Genomic DNA, 24808 nt, shown 5'->3' with positions numbered 1-24808 from the left:
CTGTCCCCAGAAATAAGCTGGTTCCCACCGCCGATGGGCGGGGCGGGGCGCCTCCAGTCCCGGCCCATCGGAGGGGCTGCTCAAAGGCCTGCCCCCTCCAAGTGTCTGCAAGGGGTCTGGTCCCAAGCTTTAAAACCCTGAGCCGAGGCGCTGCATCCCGACCTCTCTTCTCCCGGCCAGTCCTTGCTGGTTTTTCAAAAAGTGTGCAATTGTCTCCTTCCCGCCCAGCCCCATCCTCCCCGGGACCAGCTGTGCGCCGAGCCGGCTTCACTCGGGACGCTCTCTGACCCGCAGCCCGCGCTCCAGTCAAGCACCCCCAGCTTTCCGCGCAGCTTCCCGAGCCGCTCCGCAAAGTTGGGCAGCTCCAAGTGCACGCTCAGCCTCGCGACTTCTCCCTCCCCGGGTCCCCGGCGTCCCCGCTCCGGTTCACCGGAGCCGCGGGTCCCAGCGGGCTGGCAGCTTGCACCCCTTCCCGGGCGCCCTTCTTCCCTGAAGCGCGACCATGCTGCTAAGCGCCGTCCTCTTGGCGATGCAAGGTAAGTGCAAGGACCCAGGGGGACCCCCGGGGGGCGCCCTCGTGACCCGCTCCCGCAGCCCCCATGCTCGGGGCTCCCTGTCCTGGGCCGGGCCATCCGAGGGCGCCTCCGCGAACTTTTCGATAGCCGTACCCCCTTCCTGAGTCTGGGGTGGCAGTGGGGGTGGTCGTAGGGCCGTGCATTGGCAGCGCCGGGGAGGGGAAGGGGGTAGTAATGCCTCCTTCTCCAGCCATTCCCGCGTGCACGCCTCTCACTTTAACCTAGGGCCCCCTCCCCCTTCCCACGCCCCGGGCGCCCCGAGTTGGTGCAGATGCTCCCAGCCCTATCCCGAACTGAAATTCGTCTTGTGCCCGCAGCCCTGCAGCTTGCTGGTGCTCTGGACCTGCCCGCCGGGTCCTGCGCCTTTGAAGAAAACACCTGTGGCTTTGACTCGGTATACGCGTTCCTGCCCTGGATTTTAAACGAGGAAGGTAAGGGGGCTCCCGGGCCCAGGGGGGCCTCGGAGGTGAACTTTCCTCCTTGCTGGTTGGCCTTTTCTCAAGGGCAATGTTATCTTGGAGTTAAATCCCCTCCGGAGGAGAAGCGTGAGTCATGGAACCTCCTTCCAACTCTCAACTGCGCTGCACACAGGGCCGGGGAGGACTGGGCGGGGGGGGGGGGGGGGGGGGTTGGGGGGGGGCCGGGGCGTCCTTTGTTTACCTGACCTGCGGGGGCGGGGCGGAGAAGCTCTGAGAATGTCTGCCCTCCCCCACCCCCAGCACTTCCTAAAGTCCGGGAGAAAGGGGCCGCTGCTACTGATTGTCACCCACAAGCTGCGTGCAGAGGGCCTGTCATCAGCCCCTCTTCTTACTCAGTAGAGTCTTCAGGAGCTGGGCAAGTCCCATGGGGGCTAGTCTTCACCCCACACTGCAGAAGGGGTTCGCAGTTCTGAGAACGACCTGAGTGCTAAGCCCTCGTGTTTATGTCACGCCTAAGTGTGCTAAGTGTGACTGCATCCTCTTGCTGCCCGTGGATCTGTCATCCAGCACTTGGCAAAAGAGGAAACCGAGTCCATGACTGTGCGCCCGAGGTCACTGGGCTGGCGGGTGTGGGTCACTGTCTCACCACTACATACTGTTTGGGTTCTGGTGACAATTTAAATGTGGGTCTTTAGATGTTTCTTCTTACCCTATATTATATGGTAAAAAAACAAGCAGTTCTCAGCGCCCAAAGGCAAGTCCAGGGAGCCCCTTCTTTCCTTTCCTTCACTCCTTACTTTTAGAAGCTTGGTGCCCCAGGCCATTTGGGCTGGGGAATAGCCTTTTAAAAACGCTGTAGCTTAAAGGAGCTTGGCTAACCTCCTTCCCTTCTGAGTTGTCCTCAGTCCCCAAGGCATCCCAGCGGGCTCCCTGGAGGAGGGCGGAGCCCAGAACCCCTGCTCAGCGTGGAGGACCTCTCACCAGTCTGCTCTGCCCCACACTTGTGTCGGGCTGCGTGTGCACTAGCTTCTCGGCCCCTCACACGTGGGTGATGGTAGCCCCATTTACAAAGGAGGGCATCACAATCTCAGAATGTCTGAATATCTGGCCCCTGACACACAGTGGCACTTAGCCCCTGGCTCGGGGGCTGCCTGGCTAAGGGGAAGCCACGGGCAGGGTCGAGCTCAGTAGCAGCCTTATTGCCAACAGTTGCCAGGTCTTTACTACGGACAGTTTTCTTGGGGAACGCTGGGGGGAAAGCGGTTCCTGATTTGTTATCTGAGGGATCCCTACCCTGCCGATGGCCTTAGGAAGGTCCCTATCATCTTGCCACCCCCAGTCTTTCCCTGCTCCTGCTGTGGGTGAAGCATTTTGAGAGACCACCCCCCACGGGCCATGGGGCGGGCTTCAGAGAGCGTTATTCTCCAGCCCTGTGCTTGGCAGACTCCAGCCACTTGGGAGTTACCTGGTGTTCGAGATAAAGACACAGGTTGTTGGGAGTGTCACATTCTGTGGGTCTGGGATGGGGCCTGAGAATGTGCATTTCAAACCAGTCCCTACCTGTGGCTGCTGCTGCTGGTCTGGAGACCATGTTTGAGAACCACTGACCACAGTGCACATTCACACACACACACACACACACACACACACACACACACATCCCCCAGCACTAGGGGACCTGAGCAGGGCTGGACTGGGAAGAAAGAGACACTTAGGTGACCCTGAGAGTGAAAACCTCCTTTAATCTTAGTCCCTACACACCTCTCCTGCCTCACCCTGGTCCTGGCCCCAAAGAAAGGAAATTAACATCCCCCTTCATCCAGGAGTCTTAGTCTCTGAGCCCCCGCCCCCCAGCATGGTGGCACTCCCAGGCTGCTCCTGGGTCAGGGGACGTGCCACAGCCCGCCCGAGCTCCCTGCCTTCCAGACTTCCAGACTTCCAGACCCACAGGAAGCGCTGGGCTGCACCTCTGCCCCAGAGTGGCAGTTAACCAGTGCCCCTTCTGGGAAAACAGGAAGATGATTGTAGGAAAAGGTGATTATGGCTTAATACTATAATGGGAGCACTGTTGCTTTTCTTTTTGCTTGCTTTCTAACTTCTAACGGCCACTGCTTTCTGGCTCAGGATCCGGACTACTGGCTTGGCTGGGGAAAGTTAATTCATTCTTTGAGCACTCCAGGCAGAAGAGGCCGGGTGGTCTCGGTCCCTCTCATACAGTGTTTTTCAAAGGCCAGAACTTGGACATAAGCAAGCGCCCTCCAGAGGGGCAGTGTGGTGTGTGCCAGCAGCTCTGGGTGCGTGCTGAGAGGCCAACACGAAGAATTTCCGTTATAAACCCATTTCCACATTGGTAAATTAAAGATGATAAAATCATCACAGGCGGCAGGCAGTGAGGCAAGCTGTTCCCAAGCCTCTCTACACATTTCCCTCACCTTGCTGCAGAGACCTTCTGAAACTGGTTTCATCCTCCTCTGTGTGTCGGATCCACCGTAGAAAGTTGTAGGTTTCAGAATCTTTTGCCCACGAGTACTGGAATACAGATGTCACTTTCTCTGTTAGGTTAACATGCTCGTGGAGAGAACAATGCTACAGCCCAGTGCAGGGACTTAAGTAGGGGAACAGATCTTCAAATTAGAATTTCATCACAGGAAAATCAAATCTGGGGTAGTTAGGTAGGTCCCCTTCTTGAAAGGTCTCCTCAGCTGCCCCAAATTATATTTGAGGTCCTCTTCTTGGCTTATGCGGAGTATCAGGTCTCTAACAATCTCCAGTTTCAATTCCAATGTCTGTAGCTTATAGCCATCTTGAAATACTGATCTCCACTGGGCACAGGATGGCTGAGCTGCGACCAGTGACGTTTGCCTAGGCTGTGTAGCAGAGTGGAGGGTGCCCCCAGAAACAGGGGGTGACAGGTGACCGGAAGCAGCAACCCAGCCCCTTCTAGTTTCTAGATTTGCCAACAGTGGCCCAGTTGAATATTTTATCTCCTCTGATTTGTCATGGGAAGTGAAATTATGTTAGACTCAAATTTGAATTCACTTCTAAATTTTAGGTTTGAATGAAATCCGGGAAACAAGAGGTCCATTGAATCCCATGAAAATCTTCTTTATTCTTTCATTCACCCTCAGAAAAACCCTTGTTTGTCCATTCACAGTTCAGAGACTATGGGAAGCCCTTTGGGCAGTAGTCCTCAGGTGAGATCAAGACTGTGGATTCCATTTCCCCAGTGCCAGCTGTGGGGGCAGAGGCCCTTGGGCTGAGAACTCTTGGAGCCCATTAAGTTGACCTTATAGTGGAAGAGTCACCATCAGATGAGTCATCGGGCAACTTGGCTCCTCTCTTTAAGTTTTGGACACCTTGGCCTGGCACCTTCAACCTGACTCTATATGGAAGCTGTTGGAGGAACCGAGGAAGAGAGAGAGGTAAAAACCCAATGCAGATGGTAGTCCTTAATTGGCAGTTTGGCACACGAAAGCCACCTGGTAAAGGAAGATAAATACAGAAACGTGTCCGTGTCCGGTGACTAGGCAGGAATCAAGGACATTCAAAACACTTGTGGTAGAGAATGTGGTTTTTTGTACAACGGTGGGGGCTGAGGTTTTAGAAATTGCCTAATAATGAAGAGTCCGGATGGTATTTGTACCTTGGAGCAAGTGATGCTATCTGAGGCAGGAAGGCTGGCTATGAGGCTTGGCACAATGAGGGGGTGAAGTGGGGGACATGGTGGAGAGTGCTAAAATCACATACATATGACTTTCTGAACCCCCTTTCTTTATCCAAACCCATTCCTTCTCTCTTGAAGACACTTTCGGTTACTTGGCCACCTGAGTTTTGGTTCTGTGCTCTGTCTTGAAACTGGTATTTCAGATAGAGCCAAAAGTCTGGCTGGGATCCCAAGTGGCCTTCCTGGAAGAGGGGGAACAGTCTTCCCTACTTGTGAATTATAGCTCCTTTCCTGGCTCTGGGGGATCGACCGCCTCCCCGTGGCCAGCTTGGACCTGCATTGCCTCTGCATATTGGTCTCCCGGTGCTCTCTAAGGAGAAACACACCCCTGTGTTGTGTAGAGACTGGAGAGCAGCACTAACCTGGTCATGTCGATGTCATGTCAACCCTTGCATGTCAACCCCAGCGAATGGCTGAAGATACTCCTGCAGTATCCCAGGCCATTCCCGGGGGCTGTCCTGGTTCCCGCTTTCAGGTTGACCAGAGCTCTCATGTGCTGAGCCTGAGCCCAGTTTAGCTCTGCCCTGGCCCTCCCTGGGATACTAGATCCTAGAACTGGGCTTTGGAAATGGTTCAGTGCAAACTCCTCATTTTACAGAGGAGCACACGGGGGCCCAGACAGGCTGGCAGTCATGGTCATGAACCAAGGCAGTGCAGCCTGGGACAGGGCCTTGTGTCTGGCTCTCCTCTTAGCTTTTGCTCCAGCTTTGCTGTCCCTTTCCTAACATCCCTGTCTCCATGGGTCCTGGACCCCGAGGCTTTGCTGTATTAATTATAAAATGTTGGAAAGTCTCTATCAGAGAATTAATTATATTTCATACATATGGTAGAAAACGAATTCCAGAGGTACATGCTTTGGCCCTACCAAACCCACAGTCCACGATGTTTTACACCATACTGCGTATTGACTCACTCTTTCAGATGTGTCAGCATCCTACCTGCCTGCAATCTTCAGCATGTAGAAAAGGGCCTGGCACATAGTAGATGCTCAATAAATATTTGTTGAATGGATGAGTTTGCTGTATCTAGTATTGGATGATTAAAAAGCCCTTATCCATTTTCATGTGTGCTTCTGGTTCATTCTGCCCCCTTAAAGATAAGTATCTGTCTGATGGGTGGCATCAAGTCTTTAGAAGACCCCTAGCCAAATGGATCTCCCATCCCCAAGCTTTTGGGCTGGGCCCTACCCCTTGGCCTCCCTATCAATCAGTTTGGGTTCTTGGGTTCTCTTACCTTGCCCCTCCATTTGGGATTTAACCTCCCTGGGCTGGTTATATCTGCCTACTCCTCCATGCCTTGATTGATTTCTTTGGACAGAGGCTCTGTCTGGCCAACCCCCTTCCTGTCAAAGCCAACACCGCATCTGGGTTTTTCCCTACTCAAATTAGAGTCACGCAATAGGAAGTGGCTACCCTGCTCCTGCCCTCATCCCCCACAAGGCACCTAAGGAGTTTTAGGATGTTTCCCTTCTCATAATTGTGCAAGTCAGCTGTGGTTACCATGTGTTAGGAGAAAAAATTTGATAATAATTTTGATTATGAGTTGCCCACAAGAAAATGCAGACTGCCTAGTGCGGCACTCAAAGCCTCTCGTGATTTGCCGCAAATTATAAATCTGCTCTTTCCTCCCATGAATCCCCAATGTGCTGTTCATCATCATGCCATTTACTTTCTGGCCTTTTGCTCTCTCTGCACTGTTCTCCACATCCATATTCTGCTTTTGATTCCCTGCTCCATCTGGGCCTATCGAAATCCTACCCTTACCCATGCCTGAAGGTCCAGCTCTTTCTTGAAACATTCCCTGAGTTTCTCTGGCAGATGAACATCTCCCTTCCCCTGGCCCTCTTCACTCCCCACCATGTGTCTCCTCGTTAACAACTCCTTGTCAGGTCCCCACGCCTTCACTTGGCCAGGGTGTTACGTCTTTGAGAACAGGGATCACATCCTCCCCACAATACCTGATAAACAGCTTGTGCTATCAGCAAACACTTAGAATTTAATCAATCTCTAAAACCCTTATTGAGAGTGATAGGAGAGAGACAGGGGGAGAGAGAGAACCTTTGACATTTTCCCCTGTAGTAAAAGAGGTTGTGTTAATACTCCTTCCTGCCATAGGACTTCAAAGACTTTTGGAAGCTAGTGTTGTCATTTCCAAGTATAACGGGGAAGCAGTGTCTCAGCTTGCCTGACCCACAGGTGGTCTGTTCCATCTCGGACATTCCAAGGAACAAATCACCCTTGGATCATTGGCTCATCAGGGCTACCTGAGTCCTTGATCCTCTGCCATCACAAACAAGCACAATGCAACCTTGGGAGGGAGGCTGCTTGGTCTGTAAAGTATTTTTAGCAAAAGATTATCAGACTTCGAGCTAGCTTTTGGAAGCTGTTTTTTTCTAAGGAACTCAAGTGTAAACCACCAGCAATAGATGGATAAAAGCAGGTAGAGATATTTGTCTGCTCTTAGACAAGGCCCTTGCATATGGCTCTTGCTAATGAGAAAACCAAAGGATTGAGCTTGTGATTGATTTGGTGAGATCTGTCAGAATATTTGTCTTCTCTACTTTGTCTGAATGTTATTTGTATTTGGAGGGGATTCTGAGGCTAAGAATAAGACAATAAAACAAAATGTACTATAACTTCATAGTATCATGAATGAATCATACGTTTTACAGAAAACTCATCTAAGGATATTCATTCTACTAATGCACATTTGAGTAACTAAAATCCATCAGGAATTATGTTAGTAGTTGGCATACATAGAGGCCTGGGAATACATACATGGTCATGGTCATGGTCCCTGCCCTTGGCAGCCATAGACCCATAGGAGGGAACACAAATCTATAATTATGGTAGAGAGCAAACGGAATTATACATTAGTCAAGTATCTTCACTGCAAAGAGGCTAGGTTGGCTATTTAAACAAAAAAGGAATTTATTGGAAAGTTACCGGCTTTCTGAATCATCAGGAAGTCTAGAGAGCTCTGTTTGGACAAGAATAAAGAGATACAAAGTGTAGTCCAAGACCCTTCTGGAGGAACCATTTGTGTGACTTCGTTACTGGCCTGCTGGACCTGCCTGTCCTCTGGAGTGTGAGTACTGATGTGGCCAGCTGTCCAGTCTCGTGGCTGTGAGGAGCACTGATTGGAGGGAAATAAGACTGGGGAGCCTGATTAGGGGACAGGCCAGTGGTCCAGCTGAGAGACGATGAGGGCTTGAAGTGCGACAGTGGTAGTAAGAATGAAAGGGAGTAAATTAAACACCAGAAAGGAGACTCAGTTGACAGGCCTTGATGATTGAGGAGGCTGGGAATGATGAGTTGGGCAGCTGCTTCGAGTTGGGCAGTTGCTTGGCCGTGCCTACAGTTGAGGGATTTCAAGAGTGGTATCACAGTAGGGCAGGAGATGTGTTCCATTCTGAGTTGCATGGGAAACACCCAGGTGGAGGTCACTGATGCCAGAATTGGAAGGTCAGGTCCAGTCTGGGCAGGACTGCGGGAGAAGACAGTGGTTGAAACCTTGAGCAGGAATAAGATGACCCAAGGAGAAAGTACAAAGTGGTTAACAACAGCAGGGTGAGGGCGGGGCCTAAACTCGACGTGAGGATTGGCCATCTGAAGGGGGTGGTAGAAGGGGAGGCACAGGGGGAATCAGGCACAGGTGAAGAGAATCAGGGAAGTACCTTCACCGTCACAAAGGCCGAAGCAGTTGGGAGTTTCAGAAGGAGCATGTGACCAACGGGGCCCAGGGCAGCCCCGGAACAGAACACCGTGGTGGAAGTGTGAAGGGGAAATGCCGAGAGCAGGGAAATCTCAGCAGAGAAAGCTGGGTGTTCTCCCTTTCTTAGAGCGAAGTTCAACCAGACCTACCGAGAAATGTGAGATGAAAGGTTTTTGTTTTTTGTTTTGTTTTGTTTTGCTTTGTTTTCTAAGAAGAGGAGACTGGCGTTTGCTTATGGAATGAGAGGAAAGGACCAGTAAGAAAGACATTTCTGGAGAGAAGCAGGGTGGGGAGACATCCTCACTACCCCTGTGTTGGACCCATTTTCCAACTTTGACAATTCAGAAAATGTTGAGAAGGTGGAGATCTCACAGACCCATGCTACCCAAGAGCCCTCCACCCAATGGCTCAGGAACACTTGAGGTCAACTTCAAAATGTGTAAAGTTTATTTTCTACTGTAAATGCAGAGGATGTAGGAGCTTGGGCTGAATCTGTGGGACTTTTAATGCGTCCTGGAATGTGCTTATTAAAACACAAAAGCAATCCTTTTATAAGTGATAGGGGAATCTTTGGTTCTAAGGGAATTTTAACAGCATCTCATATTCGCTTTGTGTTATAAGAGTGGTTCCTGGTGAGCAGTGTGGCATGAAATCTACTGGAATAGTTACATGGTAGCTCCCTACATAGCCCGGCTCTGTGATCCGCAGGTAGCAGTTCATGGTGCCTGCCAAGGATGTTTGTTGGCCTTATCTCTGACCTTCACAACAATCCTGAGGGTAGATATTGTCCTTTATAACCACATTGTCTGCAGATGAGAAGGAGTGAGGTACAGAGAAATTAAGGTCACAGGCCCAGGGCAACCCAGTTGGAGAATCAAGATATGGAGCCCAGCCTACCTGGCTCTGAAGACTTGAGCTTCTCTTGGCCATGGGCTCCCTCCTATCAGAAGTGGTGCCTTTGTACATGCAGAGGTCAAGGCCAAGGAGGACAGACTTGCAAGATGCATGCTTTTCTAGAGCTAGTGGAAGACCTGTGCAAATAGTGGCGATATCCCAGCATCCCAGCTCCGGGGGTCCTGGTCTCAACTACCTCTCGGGCCCCTGCCTGGTGGTGGTGAGCCTTTGGCATCAAACAGGCATCAAGCAGAGAGATGAGGAGATTTACTTCTTTTTTCCATAGCACATGAGAGTTTACTTTTGGAACCATTTTAAGGGTTCTCTTCTCAGTCCTCAGCGTAATCTTGGCAGAGGACGTCAGGAAACATTTATAGCTTGACCTAAAATACTTTGGCCGTCTTAAGGAGTACTCTTCAACTTCGGATTCATCCATCCCTACAGGGAAGGAATTGAAAGAGTACACAGATAAATGTGTTTTTGAAAGCCAGTTGCCCTGCCAGACGAGCCAGTTGGTACGTACTTGTTCTGTGACTCCTAACAGAATGGCGGTGTTGCTGTACGGTGGTGTGATAGAGAACTTAGCTCTGTGCTAAGAAAAATTTCCATTCCTTATTTGAAACACTTTTGCTTCACTGCCAAGGAGAACCAAAGTGTTATTTGGGGCCACGCTTATAATGAAGATGACTTTAATATGTCTTAACTTCACAGAGACACTACCTTCTTTGCTTACTAACATTTTATGACTAAGACCATCTTGTCTGAAACTATAACTGAAGATTTCTTTTTTTTAAGCTTCTACAGGTTTCTTCTATGCCTGTGACTTTATTAAAAATGGATAATAGACTAGAGCACTTTCTTTTGACGGGTGCTAGGACCATGCATGAGTCCATTTTAAAATACAAGCTTTGCAGAAGCCCTTTGGCTTTCCATTACAAATCCTGACTCTGAAATCACACTGTTGTCCCTGAAGACTATTTCTCTTTTCCACAAGTTCTGATGAGGACAATGTGAGTTAAACATTAGTATCTTGTTTTGTTTTGTTTTGTTTTTAAAGAATCAACACTGAAGAACAGACCCTTTGGAACTCACATTTGATACTTAGAAATAACTGGGGGGAAAAATCCAAATATATCCTAGGTTATATGTTAGTTCTGCAGATTTTCATCTTTGTTGTCAACATAAAAAGTCAACAAACTGCATATACACGGTTCTCTACTAACTGTTGTATAATAAAAAAGAAATGATGTTGGAGATAACCTACCTAAACATGCATAGTATTGACATGAAGTATGATTCATTTTTAATTTTGGGCTTGTGGACTAGGACTACTTTGCTTTCCATATGTATATGTGTATATATATATATATATATATATATATATATATATATATATATATGGCATATATATGGGTGCTGAATTTAAAGGGGAACTCAGGCAGTTGTAAAGCATAAACCGTAGGCTTTTAGAGCATCCTCCATTTAAGAAGCATATCAATAATTACCAGCAATGTCAGGTTCAAATTTGAGCCAGGGGGCCCTCTTGTCTGTCAAGTATGCTATTAAGCATCTTTTGAGACAGGATGAAGGTGACCTGTTCGTGTAACAGCTGAAAGTGGACAGCTCAGTTGCTAAGAAAGTTTCTCTGTCCCTCCGAATATCCGTCAAGCCTCTGCCTCCCCACAAACACAGCTGCTCACACGAAAAATTGCTGGAAGATGGAACAGGGTGCAAATGGCTTATATTTTTAATCGACTCCATTCATTTGTCGTCTTGGTTATCAGGAAGTCATTCATAATTTTGTGACTATGTCCCTGTCATGAAATAAGTGTAGATACATTTACGAGGGACAGCTTGCTGAGCGTAATATTAGCCTAGGAGTCTAAGAATTCTTAGAAAATTAATAAGTCTTGGAAAAACAGTACTCACTGTTTTTCTGTTCAAATGGGCAGTGAATCACGGTCATGCACAAAAGATGCTGCATTTGAGCCTCCAATGATTTAAGAACTTTTCCTCGTAGACATCTGACGAAGGAAAAGGACTGCAGAGTGAGTGGCAGGGACTCAGTGTTCCGATGTCCTTTGAGTCTCTCCATCACCAACCCGGGGGTGCACTCCAGAGTGACTTGCCATCAATGTACTAACCCTTAGCCAGAAGCTGAGGATGGTGCCTGCCACATATTATTTAAATCTTTTAAGAATGGACACATCAGTGATCTTGTTTTATTGTTATCCTTAGATCTCATTTCAGAGTATTTAAAAAAAAAAAAAAAAAAAAAAAACACCTTATAGACCAAAGTGGTATTTGCAAGCATTACTGAGCACCGGGTGATTATGTTGGCCAAAAAATCTAGTAGAAAAATGAATAACAGCAATTATCTTATGTAACATTTATTGAGCAATTGTTATATGCCAAACAATGTGCTGGATGCCTGCATGGGTAATCTCACCGAATTTTTACAATGACCCAGTGAGGAAGACACTCATGACAAACAAAGCGGGTTTGTAGATTTTTGTTTACATTCCAAAGTCATAGAGCAAGGAATTGATGAAGTCAGGACGCTCACCTCCATTTGTCTCCAAAGACTAAGAAAATAACCACTCTGCTATTTTCCTTTTCTTTTCCTACTCTCTCTTGGTCTCATGTCTTAAAGAGACCTCTCTATCTAAAGAGATAGAAATGATAATAGTAGTTATAATAATAGCTAACTCTTATGGAGGAATACTCTCATTTATGTACTGTTCCGTATGTTTGATGTTATTCACTGATTTAATTCTCTCAACACCTCAGTGAGTTGAGCCTTATCTTGACCGTCGTTTTAGGGTCGAAGAAAGTGAGGCAAATTGAAGTCACGTAAATTGCAGGACACAGAGTTCCTGGGTGGCAGGGCCATTTTTTGTAACAGATTTTCTGGTTCCCATCTATGTTCTGTGAAGGAGACAGCAGTTATATATTTATTCGTTTTCACTACATTGTGAGGCGAGAAACCTTTCTACTTGAGTTCTGATATGAATGACCAAGGGGACTAAGTAAGGACATTATTTCTTCTAGAATCTTCCATACACAAGGGCCCTGCCACCAAATACATGCTAATTTGAGGAAATATAAAAATTAATCTTTTTCTTTAGAAATGGCACAGGGCCCTGGTACAGCAGAACTCCTGTCTTGTTCCAAGTTCTAAATGAGATTACTTTGGGAACTCCTCTGAGAATCTCCCACTTACAGCATCCCACGGCTGCCCGGCATTCTCTGGACAAATTCCAGCAGAACTTGTGTTTCTTGATAACCTTATTGGTCTTGTTTTGAAAAGAAGTCAAGTATCTCATGCAAAAAAAAAAAAAAAAAAAAAAAGAGAGAGAGAGAGAGAGAAGAAAAGAAAATGTAATGTTTGCCTGGTTGGGGTTTACAAAAGACATTAGGGACTCACATGGGTAAAGACGTAAGCAGGAGACACCATACAAATTGAATGTCAACGAAACCCTTGGGATACAGGCAGATGGTGAGCTCATGTCTCTCTGTCTGCTCCTTCTATAATGGGTGATGTCTGTTGACCTGAGGGATAGGAACACACAGCTCTCATTTAATTCTAACAACAACCCAGTGACCAAGAGACTCTTCACAGCCAAGACACTGTGGGTCAGAGAGTTTGTTTTAACTTTTCCAAAGTCTGTTCTGTGGGATGTGAACACGTGTTTTAAGACACCACCGTATAATGAGAGTCTATGGCCTATTATTCAGAGTGAGTCCTTTAGCTTTATTTTATTCATTTGGCATTTGTCTACCTGCACTAGGCAAAGACTAGTAAAGGTGCTTGCCCTCCAGATACTACTAGAAGAAATAAGATATACGAACAATAACTATCTCATGTGTTGCTGAGACTAGAGCATGACCAGGAAAATGTAAACAACCCTAGGAATTCAGAGGTTAACAAGAGCTGGCAAGGATGACATCATGTAGGTAAGAGGAGGTGACAGATGGCTTCCTGGAGGCTGTGAGAGCTGTGATCAGTCCCCTTCACTGCTCTCTGGACTCCGCAACCTGGCACTTCGGGCAAGAACTGAACCGTTGACAAAACTTTCTCGCTTAGCCAAAGAAAGGCATGCTTTCCGGTCTTGAGCTTTGACTAAATAAAAACAGGATCCTGAGTAGCCAACAGTCAAAGCACAGCCCTAGACCAACGATGCTGTATCTGTCTAGTAAAATGCAAGGGCCTGACAGACACCATGCTGAGTGGGTCGGTGTTCAGCTCTGAAGTGATCAGTCACTTCTGCAGAGCCATGAGACTATGGTATGGAAATTACTTCTCAGTCAGAAGCTCGGCCAGGGTATACGAATAATGACCATTGGTTAGTATGTCGCAGGCACCACACCCATATTGTCTCTGAACCAAACTCGTTACAACTTTGTATGATTTCTGAGGCTCACTGCGTAAGTGGCGAGGTTATTCAGCCTGCCCAAGGTCACACAGCCAGAGCAAAGATCGGTTGGATCCAGGTCTGTGTGCTCCCAAGCCAGTGCCTCCCTGTTCTGCTGGGCGCCCTCTAAGAGTAACTAGAATTCCAATCTCTCATATGAGGCTGACTGTGACCAACATTTTACTCAAGCCAGCCTCTTCACCTCTGTCTTTGCCAGATGCAGCTCACCTGCTCACTTTTGCCATCATCCATGTGAAATATTTCTCCTAAACTCCCTTGAGGCTGAGGATTTGTGTCCCCAGAGCCTGGTCTCAGGATGATAGCCATTTAGGAAAAGCCTGTTGAACTCTACTCCCCCCATCTCACTGGCCCTCAGTCTTCCATGACTCGCTCTTCCAAGCCTCAGGCTTGATGTTCCTCATTCATTCGGGGCACTGAGGGCCATTATCACAACACTGATGCCATGTCCCACTGCCTAAGCCAGCTTCCATAAAGTGGAAATGAAGAGAGAGCTCCCACCACTATATTCAGATCTTCTGGTCCTCAAAACTTGAAGGGTAGATTTCTTCACCCTTTCCCCAGGAACCAGCAATGAGCTCACAGCTCTGTTAGTTGGAAGAGATGCTAATGAGGCTAAGATCAAAGCCATGTCCCTGTGAAGCCTTCCTTGGCTCACCCAGTACCCAATTCTCAAGCTCCATTTACTGGAGCCCGGGACATGATTCATGGTAAATGAAGTAGGTGAGGATGTGTGGTACCCTCTTCCCAAGACCTTCACCTAGCTGTCTCCTGCTTGTCATCCCAGCCTCCGCTGAGACGTTGCCTCCTTCCCTGAGCACCCTATCTCAAGTTTGACCCCTCACGGTCACTACCACTTTGTCTGATTTTAATTCTCGCTAGAGCACATTAGCTCTCTGATATTTTTCTTGCGTATTTCATTGTGTATATATTGTCTGTCGACTGTTAAACTGCCAGCTGTGTGGAGAACAAGGAGCCTGTCCTGTATGTGTCCCTTTGGATTCTCCCATGGTCAGCAGTGTCTGCTGCCTGAAAGGCACTCAATAAATATTTGATGGTTGGATAAACAAATCTTAGTCAGTGTGAAGATGCTGCCTTAGTAATGTATGAAGGCCAAATGTATGAAGGACTGTTAAGTGAAAAGAGATACCAGATGAGCCTAAGCATCACATTCCCCGTAAGTGATGTGTTTTCCTCAAGGACGTGTTTAGGCAGATGCGTCCGACAGGAAAGGTGAATTTTTCAGTTATTCATGCTTTGGTTCCGCTGTGATGGAGAGCTACCAGCTTTCCCGTTGTCTGCGGCTTTGAAGGAGTGTCTTCTGGGAGATCGGAGATACATTAGCAGACATGGGATGGTATTTTCTTCTTTTGACAAGTGTAGAAAGCACTTTCTGCAACAAAGGAAGGATAGAGAACATTTAGAAATGAAATTCTAAGTCTCTGCCCAAACATGAATAAGAAGGTGTGAGTGTGTGCGTGTGAAGCGTAAATCCTTCACTGGTCTCTGATCTGAGAGTGATTTTTCAGAAAACTGGCCAGTTCCTCCTGCTACTGGTTGCGCGTGGATTATTCAAACGCTTGTCTCAATCTTCTTCTCTTCCCCTGAGATAAGCCAAGCTGATCCCTGAAATCCGTCATGGTGATCAAACTCCAGATCACACGGAAAACATCCTCCCATATCACAGATTTTTTTTTCTTACAATGCGAGTGACACAGGTCCAGTGTGGACCTCTTGAAGAAGTTTGAAAAGAGGCTTCTAGATCATGGATATGACTGTCTGGCCATAGTCCTCATGCATCCTTGTGAAAATACACGTAACATGTTGCATTTCCATAGCCTTCTCTCTATAGAGGTATGTGATGGCCAGTGTCGTAACCAAGACTAAATCTGTGTTTCCAAAGTCCACTAGACCCACAGTTGCCATTTTTCAGGAGTCCCTGTGTGGGTGACATGTGTTGCTTTGTCTCATTACACAACCACCCTCTGAAGTGGAGGGCATTCCCTCCGGGTCACAGATGAGGAGACGGCTCTCTCATGGTGAAGTGGTTTGCCTGGTGTCATCCAGCTGGACGTGGCAGAGCGGGGGCAGCGAGGCTCGGTGTGGGGTGCGTCCTGCCTCACCACTCTCGATGCACCGTCACTGTATTGTTAAGAAACTTCTCTTAAAGCGCTCACCGCTCTTCAGCTTGATTGGCCTTATTTGAGAACGTAGAACGTGTGTTTCCCCTCCTGTTATACTGTGGTTCTAGATGTTTAGCCTCCACGTCTCTTCCTTCTCTGGACCCCCTGTGTGCCCTCGCAGAGTGCTCCCCACATCATCCACCAGGGCCTGGCGTCAGGCTGGGGCTAGTGAGGCCCCCCTGCCTTGTGTGCAGAAGTAGAGAAAATATCATAAAAAGCCACTCATCTAGAGACATAATATTTATTATTTTATAAATTTTATATTATATAAACATGTATTACTATATATAAAAATATATATATTATTTTATTTGTGCTAAAAACTTTTTTTAGCTTTTGACCCCCTCCCCCCATTCCCCCCCGCCAACAGCCTCTGGTAACCACGAATCTGTTCTCTGTATCCGTGAGCTTGTTGTTTGGTTCTTTTTTAGAAGTGCAGTCACGTGGTATTTGTCTTTCTCTGTCTGACTTGTTTCCCATAATGGGCTTGCGTTCCATCCATGTTGTTGCAAATGGCAAGATTTCATTCTCTTTTGTGGCTGAATAATATTTCATTGTGTGTGTGTAGGGAATGTATGTGTGTGTGTATATATATGAATTATGGTATATACACACATGTACATAAATAATATTTCATTTTGTGTATGTATTTATATACATACACCATAATTCCTTTATTTGTTCATTAATTGTTGGGCACTTGGGTTGTTTTCATATCTTGGCTATTATAAATAATGCTGTAATAAGCATAGGGGTGCAGATAAGTTGTTAAGTTAGTCTTTTTGCTTTCTTTGGATAAATACCCAGAAGTGGAAATACTGGATTACAAGGTATTTCTATTTTCAATTTTTGGGGGAACCTCCATTCCGTTCTCCACGGTGGCTGCACCAACATTCATTCCCATCAACGGTGCGTGCGGGCTCCCTTCGCTCCACACCCTCGCCAACACTTGTTCTCACAGGTGTGAGGTGACGCCTCATTGTGGTCTTGATTTGCATTTCCCTGATGATTAATGACATTGAGCATCTTTTTACGTACCTGTTGGCTATCTGTCCATTTTTAGGAAAATGCCTATTTTAAAAACATACAGAAGTAATGCAAAAATTCCGTGGTGAACAAAATATCAAGATTCTAAATAAAGATAGTCTTCACCTGCACTTGGCCTTTCTTGCCTGATCCCAGCCCTGTAGGACCACTTAAAACATGCTGAGCAGATGGACTGTAGATTTGGTGTGTGGCTCACGTGAGCTAAATCTGCCATTCACGATCCAGTGAAACGCTGCCTTTCGGAGCTCATTGATGAATCAGATGGACTAAAGCTCTTGTCCTTTCTTGCTGTTAGTCCGTCCGTGAAGGTGTTGATTCAGCTGTGCTGGTCGCGCTGCACCCCCGCCCCCCACCAAGCCTGGAAGAGCCACCAGAGTCCAGCTTCCCTATCAGCCTCAACAGCGGTCTACCCACCAGGGACAGTTTTCTTAGATGCTCAGCTCTAAATTAAAAACTGCCCTTGGTTGTCCAAGAGTCTAAGGTTCCTGGAATTGCTCTTTCATTTTGTTATTTTCTCCCCCTTCCTTAGTTTTGTTGTCTCCAGAAATCAGAATAGTTGTTTTGAAAGGACAGGCCAGAAGATATATTAATCCGTGTCTATGTGTATAGATAGGTAGATACCTCCTTGCTCTCTCCACCAGGGCAAGGTAGATAACAAGAAGCCAAGCAAATATTTGTGAACCTATTAATTGGATTCTGGGGGATGAACCATGGGAAGAAGAAGGGTTTAATTTTGAGCATGCTATATTTATATCTGAAGTCACCATTATGTTTCACAGCCAACAAAAATCTCTATGCCCAACAAAAAGATCGGCAGGTCAGATTTACTTCTATTTCAGCTAAGCCCATTTTTCCATGCTGCTTTCAATCTGTGTATGGGACATGGAAGACTTAGCCAGATGAGGAATCTGTACGTGGAGGACAGTTGCACTGTCACCCACAGGAGCAAGGAGACAGGAGTCCCGGGTCTGAGTGTATCCTGGGCAGCTTCTCCTCTTGGCAGACAGGCTCAGTTATAGAATAGTCACCCCTTCCAGGGTAACTTTCATCTCTCTCCAAAGACACGTCTCTCCAAAGTCAACAGAATTAAAATGTTGAAAATGAACTTCAGGTCCACAATGGTCAGATGGACTAGAAACTGAACCTTCAGGGGACCCCCGCCCTCTGCCCGCTGCATTGGTGCCATGCTAGTGAGGCACTGGGCAGAGGAGCCTCTCTTCCTTACAGGTGTGGCCTCTGGTGGAGAGAGAGCAGAGAGAGAAGGAGAAGAAGCAGGGAGAGAATCCCAAGCAGACTCCACGCTGAGCGAGAAGCAGGGCTCCATCTCATGACCCCGATCCAGATCATGACCTGAGCCCAAACCGGGAGGCGGACGCTTCACCCACTGAGACTCCCAGGTGGCCAGGCGTGGCCTTCTTCTCTGGGGCACAGACATTGCTGCTCTGGGCCTAGACTGTTGAAAAGAGGGAGCAATTTCCATCAGAATAAACTTTCCTGCTGCTTGGGTACTTCGGAATTTTCAGCAAGACCGGACTTTTCATTCATTCAGCAAGAATCTACCTACATCCACCGGGGGCTCAGCAGTAAGCAGAATAGTCTTCTGTCTCCCTTGGAGCCTGTATTCTGGTGGGGAGAGCTGGAGGTAAATGGCAAAACAAACGGCAGTATGATGTGGCACATGGTCCAAGTGTTTATGGTGAGAAATGGACAGGGTGAGGGTGGCGCCTTGGGCTCAGGTGGGCAGGAAGGACATCTCCGGAAAGGACATGTTTGACCCAAGCCTGCGGTGAGAGGGAGAGAGTGCAGCACATGCTGCGTTTGGGGAGCGGCTGGGAGGTCCGTGTAGCTGCAGCTTGGTGAGGGAGAGGCCCTGAGGTCCCACAGGACCCCCGGGGGCCAGACTGCATCAGCCAAGGGCAGGCCATGGGAAGCCCCTGGAGGCTTTGAGCAAGGAATAAGCTGATACAAGTTTTGTTATGTAAATGTCACTCTGACTTCCAAGTGGAGAAGGGCTAGTGCTTTGATTCTGGGAATCTAGAAGCCAGGCATTACCCTGCTTTTGTAGAGCTTATATTTTGGTGTGGGGGAATTTAGTGATGGGCACATAAAGAAGTCAAGTCAATTCGGGTCTATTATGAATAAAATGAAAGGATGGTAGGCAAGCAGGAGGAAGGGGACTATGTGTTGCAGTGAATGGTTAGGAGGGGTTTTCTAGAGGGTGGCATTGGACTGAGAATAGAACAAGGAGGAAGGGCAGGCATGCACCAGTGACGCAGGGTGGGCAGTATATGGGGGATGGGCTGCAGTGCAAAGGCCCTGAGGTAGGGTGAGCTGCATGAGGTGGAAGGACACCAAGAAGGCCAGTATGGCCAGGGCACAGGGAACTGAGATGAGAGATCAAGAGGTAGTCAGGGAGGTGCCTGGGTGGCTCAGTTGGTTAAGCGACTGCCTTCGGCTCAGGTCATGATCCCAGGGTTCTAGGATTGAACCCTGCTTTGGGCTTCCTGCTCAGCGGGGAGCCTGCTTCTCCTTCTCCCACTCCCCTCTCATGCTCACTCTCTCTCTCTCAAGTAAATAAATAAAATCTTAGAAAAAAAAAAAAAAGAGAGATAGGCAGGGCCAGACCCTGGAGAGACATTCAGGCCATGGTGAGGAATGTAGATTTTAATCTAGTTGAAATGGGCAGCCATTGAAGGGATCTAAGTATGAATTCTATTCCAAGAGGATCCCTCTGCTGCTTTGTGGGGAATAAATTTGTAGTGAGAATGGATGTTAGGAAGCCAACCTTTGTAGTAATGTAGCTGAGAGAAAACCATGGTTTTGATTCTGGTAGAGGCTGTGGAGAGAATGGGTTTGAGATCTATTTTGGAGAGAAGCCAACAGGATTCATTAACACAGTGGATGTGGGAAGTAGGGGGAATCGAGGATGATTCCTGGGTCACTGGCATAAGCACGTGGGTGGATGGGATCCCATTTGTACCGATGAAGGAGAATGAAAGAGGAACAGGGGGGAGAGAGCCGTAATGGAAATAGAGGAAATCAGTTCTGATATGGACATGGGACATTTGAGGCCTTTTATGGAGTTTTATTTTATTTTAAAGATTTCATTTCTTTATTAGAGAGAGAGAAAGACCACAACTGGGGGGAATGGCAGTGGCAGAAGCAGACTCCCCACTGAGCAGGGAGCCCAAAGCAGGGCTCCATCCTAGAATCCTGGGATCATGACCCGAGCCAAAGGCAGACGCTTAACCGACTGCCCCCCTTTTATGGAGTTTTAAATGCAAATGTCCAGTAGATTATCTGATATGGGAATCTAGAGTTTGGAGTAAAGGTCTGGGGGTGAGCCCTAAATTTGGGAATTATCAGCATGCAACTCGTATTTAATGCCCAGGACTGAATAATATTAAAAAAAAAAAAAAAAAAAGAGGAGAAGGGTAGAGGACCAAAGGGGTATTCCAAGATGCAGGGTGGAGACGTAGAAAAGATGCCAACCCGGAGGACTGAGAAGAGGTGGGCAGGTAGGTAGAAGGCAAGTCAAGACAAAGGGATCTGTAAAAGCCAAAGGAGCAGAGTGTCTCCAGGCAGGAGTGCCCAACTGTGTCGAATGTAGCTGAGATCTTGAAGACAAAGAGTCATCACTGGATTGGCCAACTTGAAGGTTTTTGGAGACTTTGGCAAGGGCCGACCAAGTAGAACTGAGAATAGCAGTTTTGAGCAGTTTCCCTTTGACCAAGGGAGTGAAGTTTCATGACCTCTCTGTGAAGTCATTTGTGAATTTCTGCGTCTTGAAGGACAGAGAAATATACTGATCTCTTCCACTGCTGAGCACACGGAAAATGGCGGCAGTCTCTGGCATAGGATTGCCAGAGTTCTTAGTGTCCTCTGTTTCACTGAACAACAAAGCAGAGTCTATTTCTTCACTTGTGTTTATTGCCCACCCCCCCGCAACTTTTCTTTTGCCTGTTGCTTTTGAAATATTTGGAAATGTGCAATGGCCCAGATAGAGGGATCTTAGTCATCCCTTTATTCTGTGGATAAAGAAACAGAAACCTGGAACAGTAAATTAGCAAAGGCAGGCTAGAATCCAAGAATCTTTGAATTACATCATATTTAGGCTTTATGATACTTCTAATTCATCCTCTCCTCAAGAGCTCCCAACTGAAGATTAGGAGTGTGATCCCAAACAGCTTGAAGTAAAGAAATTCTGCCTCTAAGACTGCTTCTGATCTGAGATTATACCTGTAAAATGGAATCAGCATCATCATTTAGGTCATGTTTTCGCTTTGCAGAAGACGCTATTGAGGAAGGTCTGAAAAACTTTCCATGTCCTCTGTCTGCAGCACAGACACCACTGTGGTTCTCTCCTGTGTGCTCAGATCCAATGTCCAACAGGCATCTGGGCAGCTGCTGACCCTCACTGCCATGGCCATGCAATGAAACCTCTTTGCTTTACATGCTCCAGAACGAAGTTGCCCATGCCCCAAGCCTCAGCGAGCTTAGAGCGCACAGAGGCAAAAATTGTACATTGAGCTAACGAGTGGAAGATTCAGAGGTGTTTGATCTGACAGGTGCTCAGGAGACCCTCAGGGCCAGTCACTGGCTGACCCTCACGGTCTTTACATGAGTTTATTATCTAAAGGTAAGATCCTTCGCAGGAGTAGATGAATGAGTAAGAAAACGTGATATGAGCACACACATATGCACACAATGGAGTATTACACAGCCACAAAAAGGATGAGATGGTGCCTTTGAGACAACGTGGATGGACCTAGAGAGTATTATGTTAAATGAAATAAGTCAGACAAAGAAAGACGTATACTGTATGACTCCACTCATAAATGGAATCTAAAAATCTGAATGAACTAAGCAAAGTCAGAGCTGTAAATACAGAGAACAAACTGGTGGTTGCCAGAGGATAGGGAGCTGGAAGGTTGGGCACAACAGGGGAAGGGGAGCAGGAGATACAGGCCCCCAGTTTGGAAGTGAGTAAGTCACAGGAATAAAAGACAGAGAAGGATACAGTCAGTAGATTGTAACTGTGTTGTAATGGGGCAGACGAGCATAATGTATGAACCTGTCAATTCGCTGTGTTGTACACCTGAAAAAAAACCCCACTTACTATAAAGAAAAAAAAAAGAGAGAGAGAGGATCTTTCAATTTGGTGATGAACATGGGAAAGTCAAGTAGGAGATGTGGCTCTTTTGTGTAACTTAAGAAAATCACATAGTTTTTGAGGAAGACTCCTCCTGAGACCCTCTCAGTGGCTGTCACAGGCCTGCCTGGCCACGAGGCTCACCAGCATGCTGTCACCGGAGCAACAGCGCCCCGCCTGGAAGACAGATCTGGGGACCAGGCCTCAACCTATCCCAGCCCCACCCACGGTCGGCCAGTGCGAAGCAGTCACATATGGTCTTAGACCAGATCTTTACACCAAATCTTATTTTAAACATCTTTAAAATGAGGAAAATTCCCATAAAGGACGCTGTGAAGTTTCACGTGAGCTGCTGTGAGTGGATGCACGTTATAAACCGAAAAGCCCGTACAACTGTGAGCTGTTAGAAGACTTACGAAGAGAATCAGGAGCCAAGTTCAGCCTGACAGTTTGCAGTCTTAAAAGTGTGAAAGACTATAGGGCCACGTGGGTGGCTCAGTTGGTTATCTGATCAATTGCAATCATCGGACTCTTGATTGCAATTCAGGTCAGGATTTCAGGGTCCTGAGATTGAGCCCCGAGCTGGGCTTCACGCTCAGCAGGGAGTCCGCTTGAGATTCTCTCTCTCCCTCTGCCTCTCTCCACCGTCCCCGCATGCGCGCTTGTGCACTCTCTCCCGAATAAATAAATTATTGTTTTAAAAGGTGTGAAAGACTATAAAAGTAGGGAAAATATTTATTTTAGTTAACTTGTGAATCAGGCAAAGGTCTGTTATATGAATAGACAAGACACATATCCTATTTCCTGAAAGAAACAATAATGACTCTGCATCTGGGGCAGCCTGTATTCCAAGGCATTGCAGCAGGGGGAGAAGAAAAGCTGGATTTATTGTGCATCTCTGCTGTGGGGATGCAGGAGATGGGCCGGGTAGGATTCAGCCATGATGGAGACAGGATCCCTTCTCTCGGAGGATTACAAGCCAATAGGGGGCAGGAGGCAAATACCAAATCCCAGAACAGAATGTGATGTTTGCAATAGGACAGAGATAAAGGTTTCATGAAATCCAAAGAATAAAGGAGTTTTATCTGGGAAAAGAGGGCAGTAGAGGAAGTTTCTTGAAGCAGAGTTTATCGTTTGCGGCCATCGATGGGTAGGAATCTGCAAGTGGGGTAAGGCAAGCCAGGTGCAAGACAAAGGCACACACATAGGTTTGGGCCAGTTTGTTCCTGTAAGAGTGTCTTTGTCATTGGAGCAAAGGTCCATATTTAAGAATGACCATAATCGGGGCGCCTGGGTGGCTCAGTGGGTTCAAGCCTCTTCCTTCGGCTCAGGTCATGATCCCAGAGTCCTGGGATCGAGCCCCGCATCGGGCTCTCTGCTCGGTGGGGAGCCTGCTTCCCCCTGCACCGCCCCCCGCCTCTCTGCCTACTTGTGATCTCTGTCAAATAAATAATTTTTAAAAAAAAAATTAAAAAAAAAATGACCACAATCAACATGTATTGAGAGCTTACTGCATATCAAGCACTGTCCTAAAAGACACTGAGTGTATTTCCTCAGATGATGATCATAATGACCACGTAGGAGAGAGGCCGTTGAGGTCACTGTGCAGAGGAGCAAAGCGGGACGCAGACAGGAGGGGTCGGTTGCCCAAAGTGCCCCAGCTCGCAAGCGGCGGAGGCGGGAGTTGAACTCCAACCCGGTCATTCAAGAGTGCACGCTGTGTGGACGGCTGCCTTCCCAGGGATCTAAGAGGTGAAAGGCTGAGAAGATAAAGGTGAAAACCATGTGGGGCTTTATACTGATCACCAGTTTTTTAAAGTTAAATATTTAATTTAATATGTATTGGAAAAATTGATATTTAGCATATTAGAACCTTGATCACGGACATTTTTTACTTAACATGCTGCTACGTTTTTAAAAGTGTGTCAAATTAAGTAAATGTATTGAAGAAAAAATAACTAATAGTGCAGTTGTTAAACAAAGATTTGTCAAAAACCGTGAAGTTAGCCTTTGAATGCCTAAAGTTGGACAGGGCATTGGATGGGCTAGGGAAAGCTAGGAATTTTTGCCAGAAAAGAGGGGGCATGTTCAGACCCAATCTAGGAAAATTAATCCCTTCTCAACATTTAGGATCCAGCAGAGGGGCCAGCAGTGAGAAATGTGGAGTCCCGTTTTAGTGGTCTGTATGCATCAGTATTCAACCACGAAAACCGACGCTCAGGTCTTTCCAACAGGGGTATTTGGTGGAGAATAGGTGTAGGTTATGTAGATGATGGAAGAACTAAGCTAGAGTGGGTACATTGAGGCAGCCCAGGACTCTGCTTCTCCCCTTGGCTGGAGAGATAAAGAGGAGAGGTCTTGTTGGAGCCGAGGTGTTAAGGTCACTGGCAAAAGCTGGAGCCAGGGGCCAAGGAACCGGGGGCCATGCTGGAGCTACACAGGTGACATCAGGGAAGGCAGGGAAGGACCCCGCTGCTGCCTCCTGCCTCCTGTGCCTCCCTTTGGCTCAGCCCCACTTGGGAAAAGCAGCCCTCTGCAATATAGAGCAGGGGAAGGGGTAGAGCAAAATTTCAGATCTGAACCAAAGATGCTCGGGACCAGTGCTGGGGCTCTAGCCCTCATCTGTTCAGGAAGTAATTTTGGAAGAGCCAATGGAACCAGGAGGCA

The 24808-nt window shown here is 47.2% G+C and overlaps 1 protein-coding gene across 1 annotated transcript in view; it reads left to right on the top strand.

The window, feature by feature from the left end:
• Nucleotides 1-49: 49 nt before the first annotated feature.
• Nucleotides 50-24808, top strand: part of MAMDC2 (MAM domain containing 2) — a 140563-nt gene continuing 115804 nt past the window's right edge. Inside the window, exons 1-2 of the mRNA XM_032307502.1 lie at nt 50-536; nt 893-1006. Coding sequence (XP_032163393.1) covers nt 503-536; nt 893-1006 — 148 coding nt within the window. The 5' untranslated portion in view covers nt 50-502. The remainder of the gene's footprint in view (nt 537-892; nt 1007-24808) is intronic.

Source organism: Mustela erminea, chromosome 12 (assembly GCF_009829155.1).
Source record: "Mustela erminea isolate mMusErm1 chromosome 12, mMusErm1.Pri, whole genome shotgun sequence".
NCBI classification, from domain to species: domain Eukaryota; kingdom Metazoa; phylum Chordata; class Mammalia; order Carnivora; family Mustelidae; genus Mustela; species Mustela erminea.
Note: the sequence above shows the minus strand (reverse complement) of the source record. Positions and strands in the feature narration are given on the sequence as shown.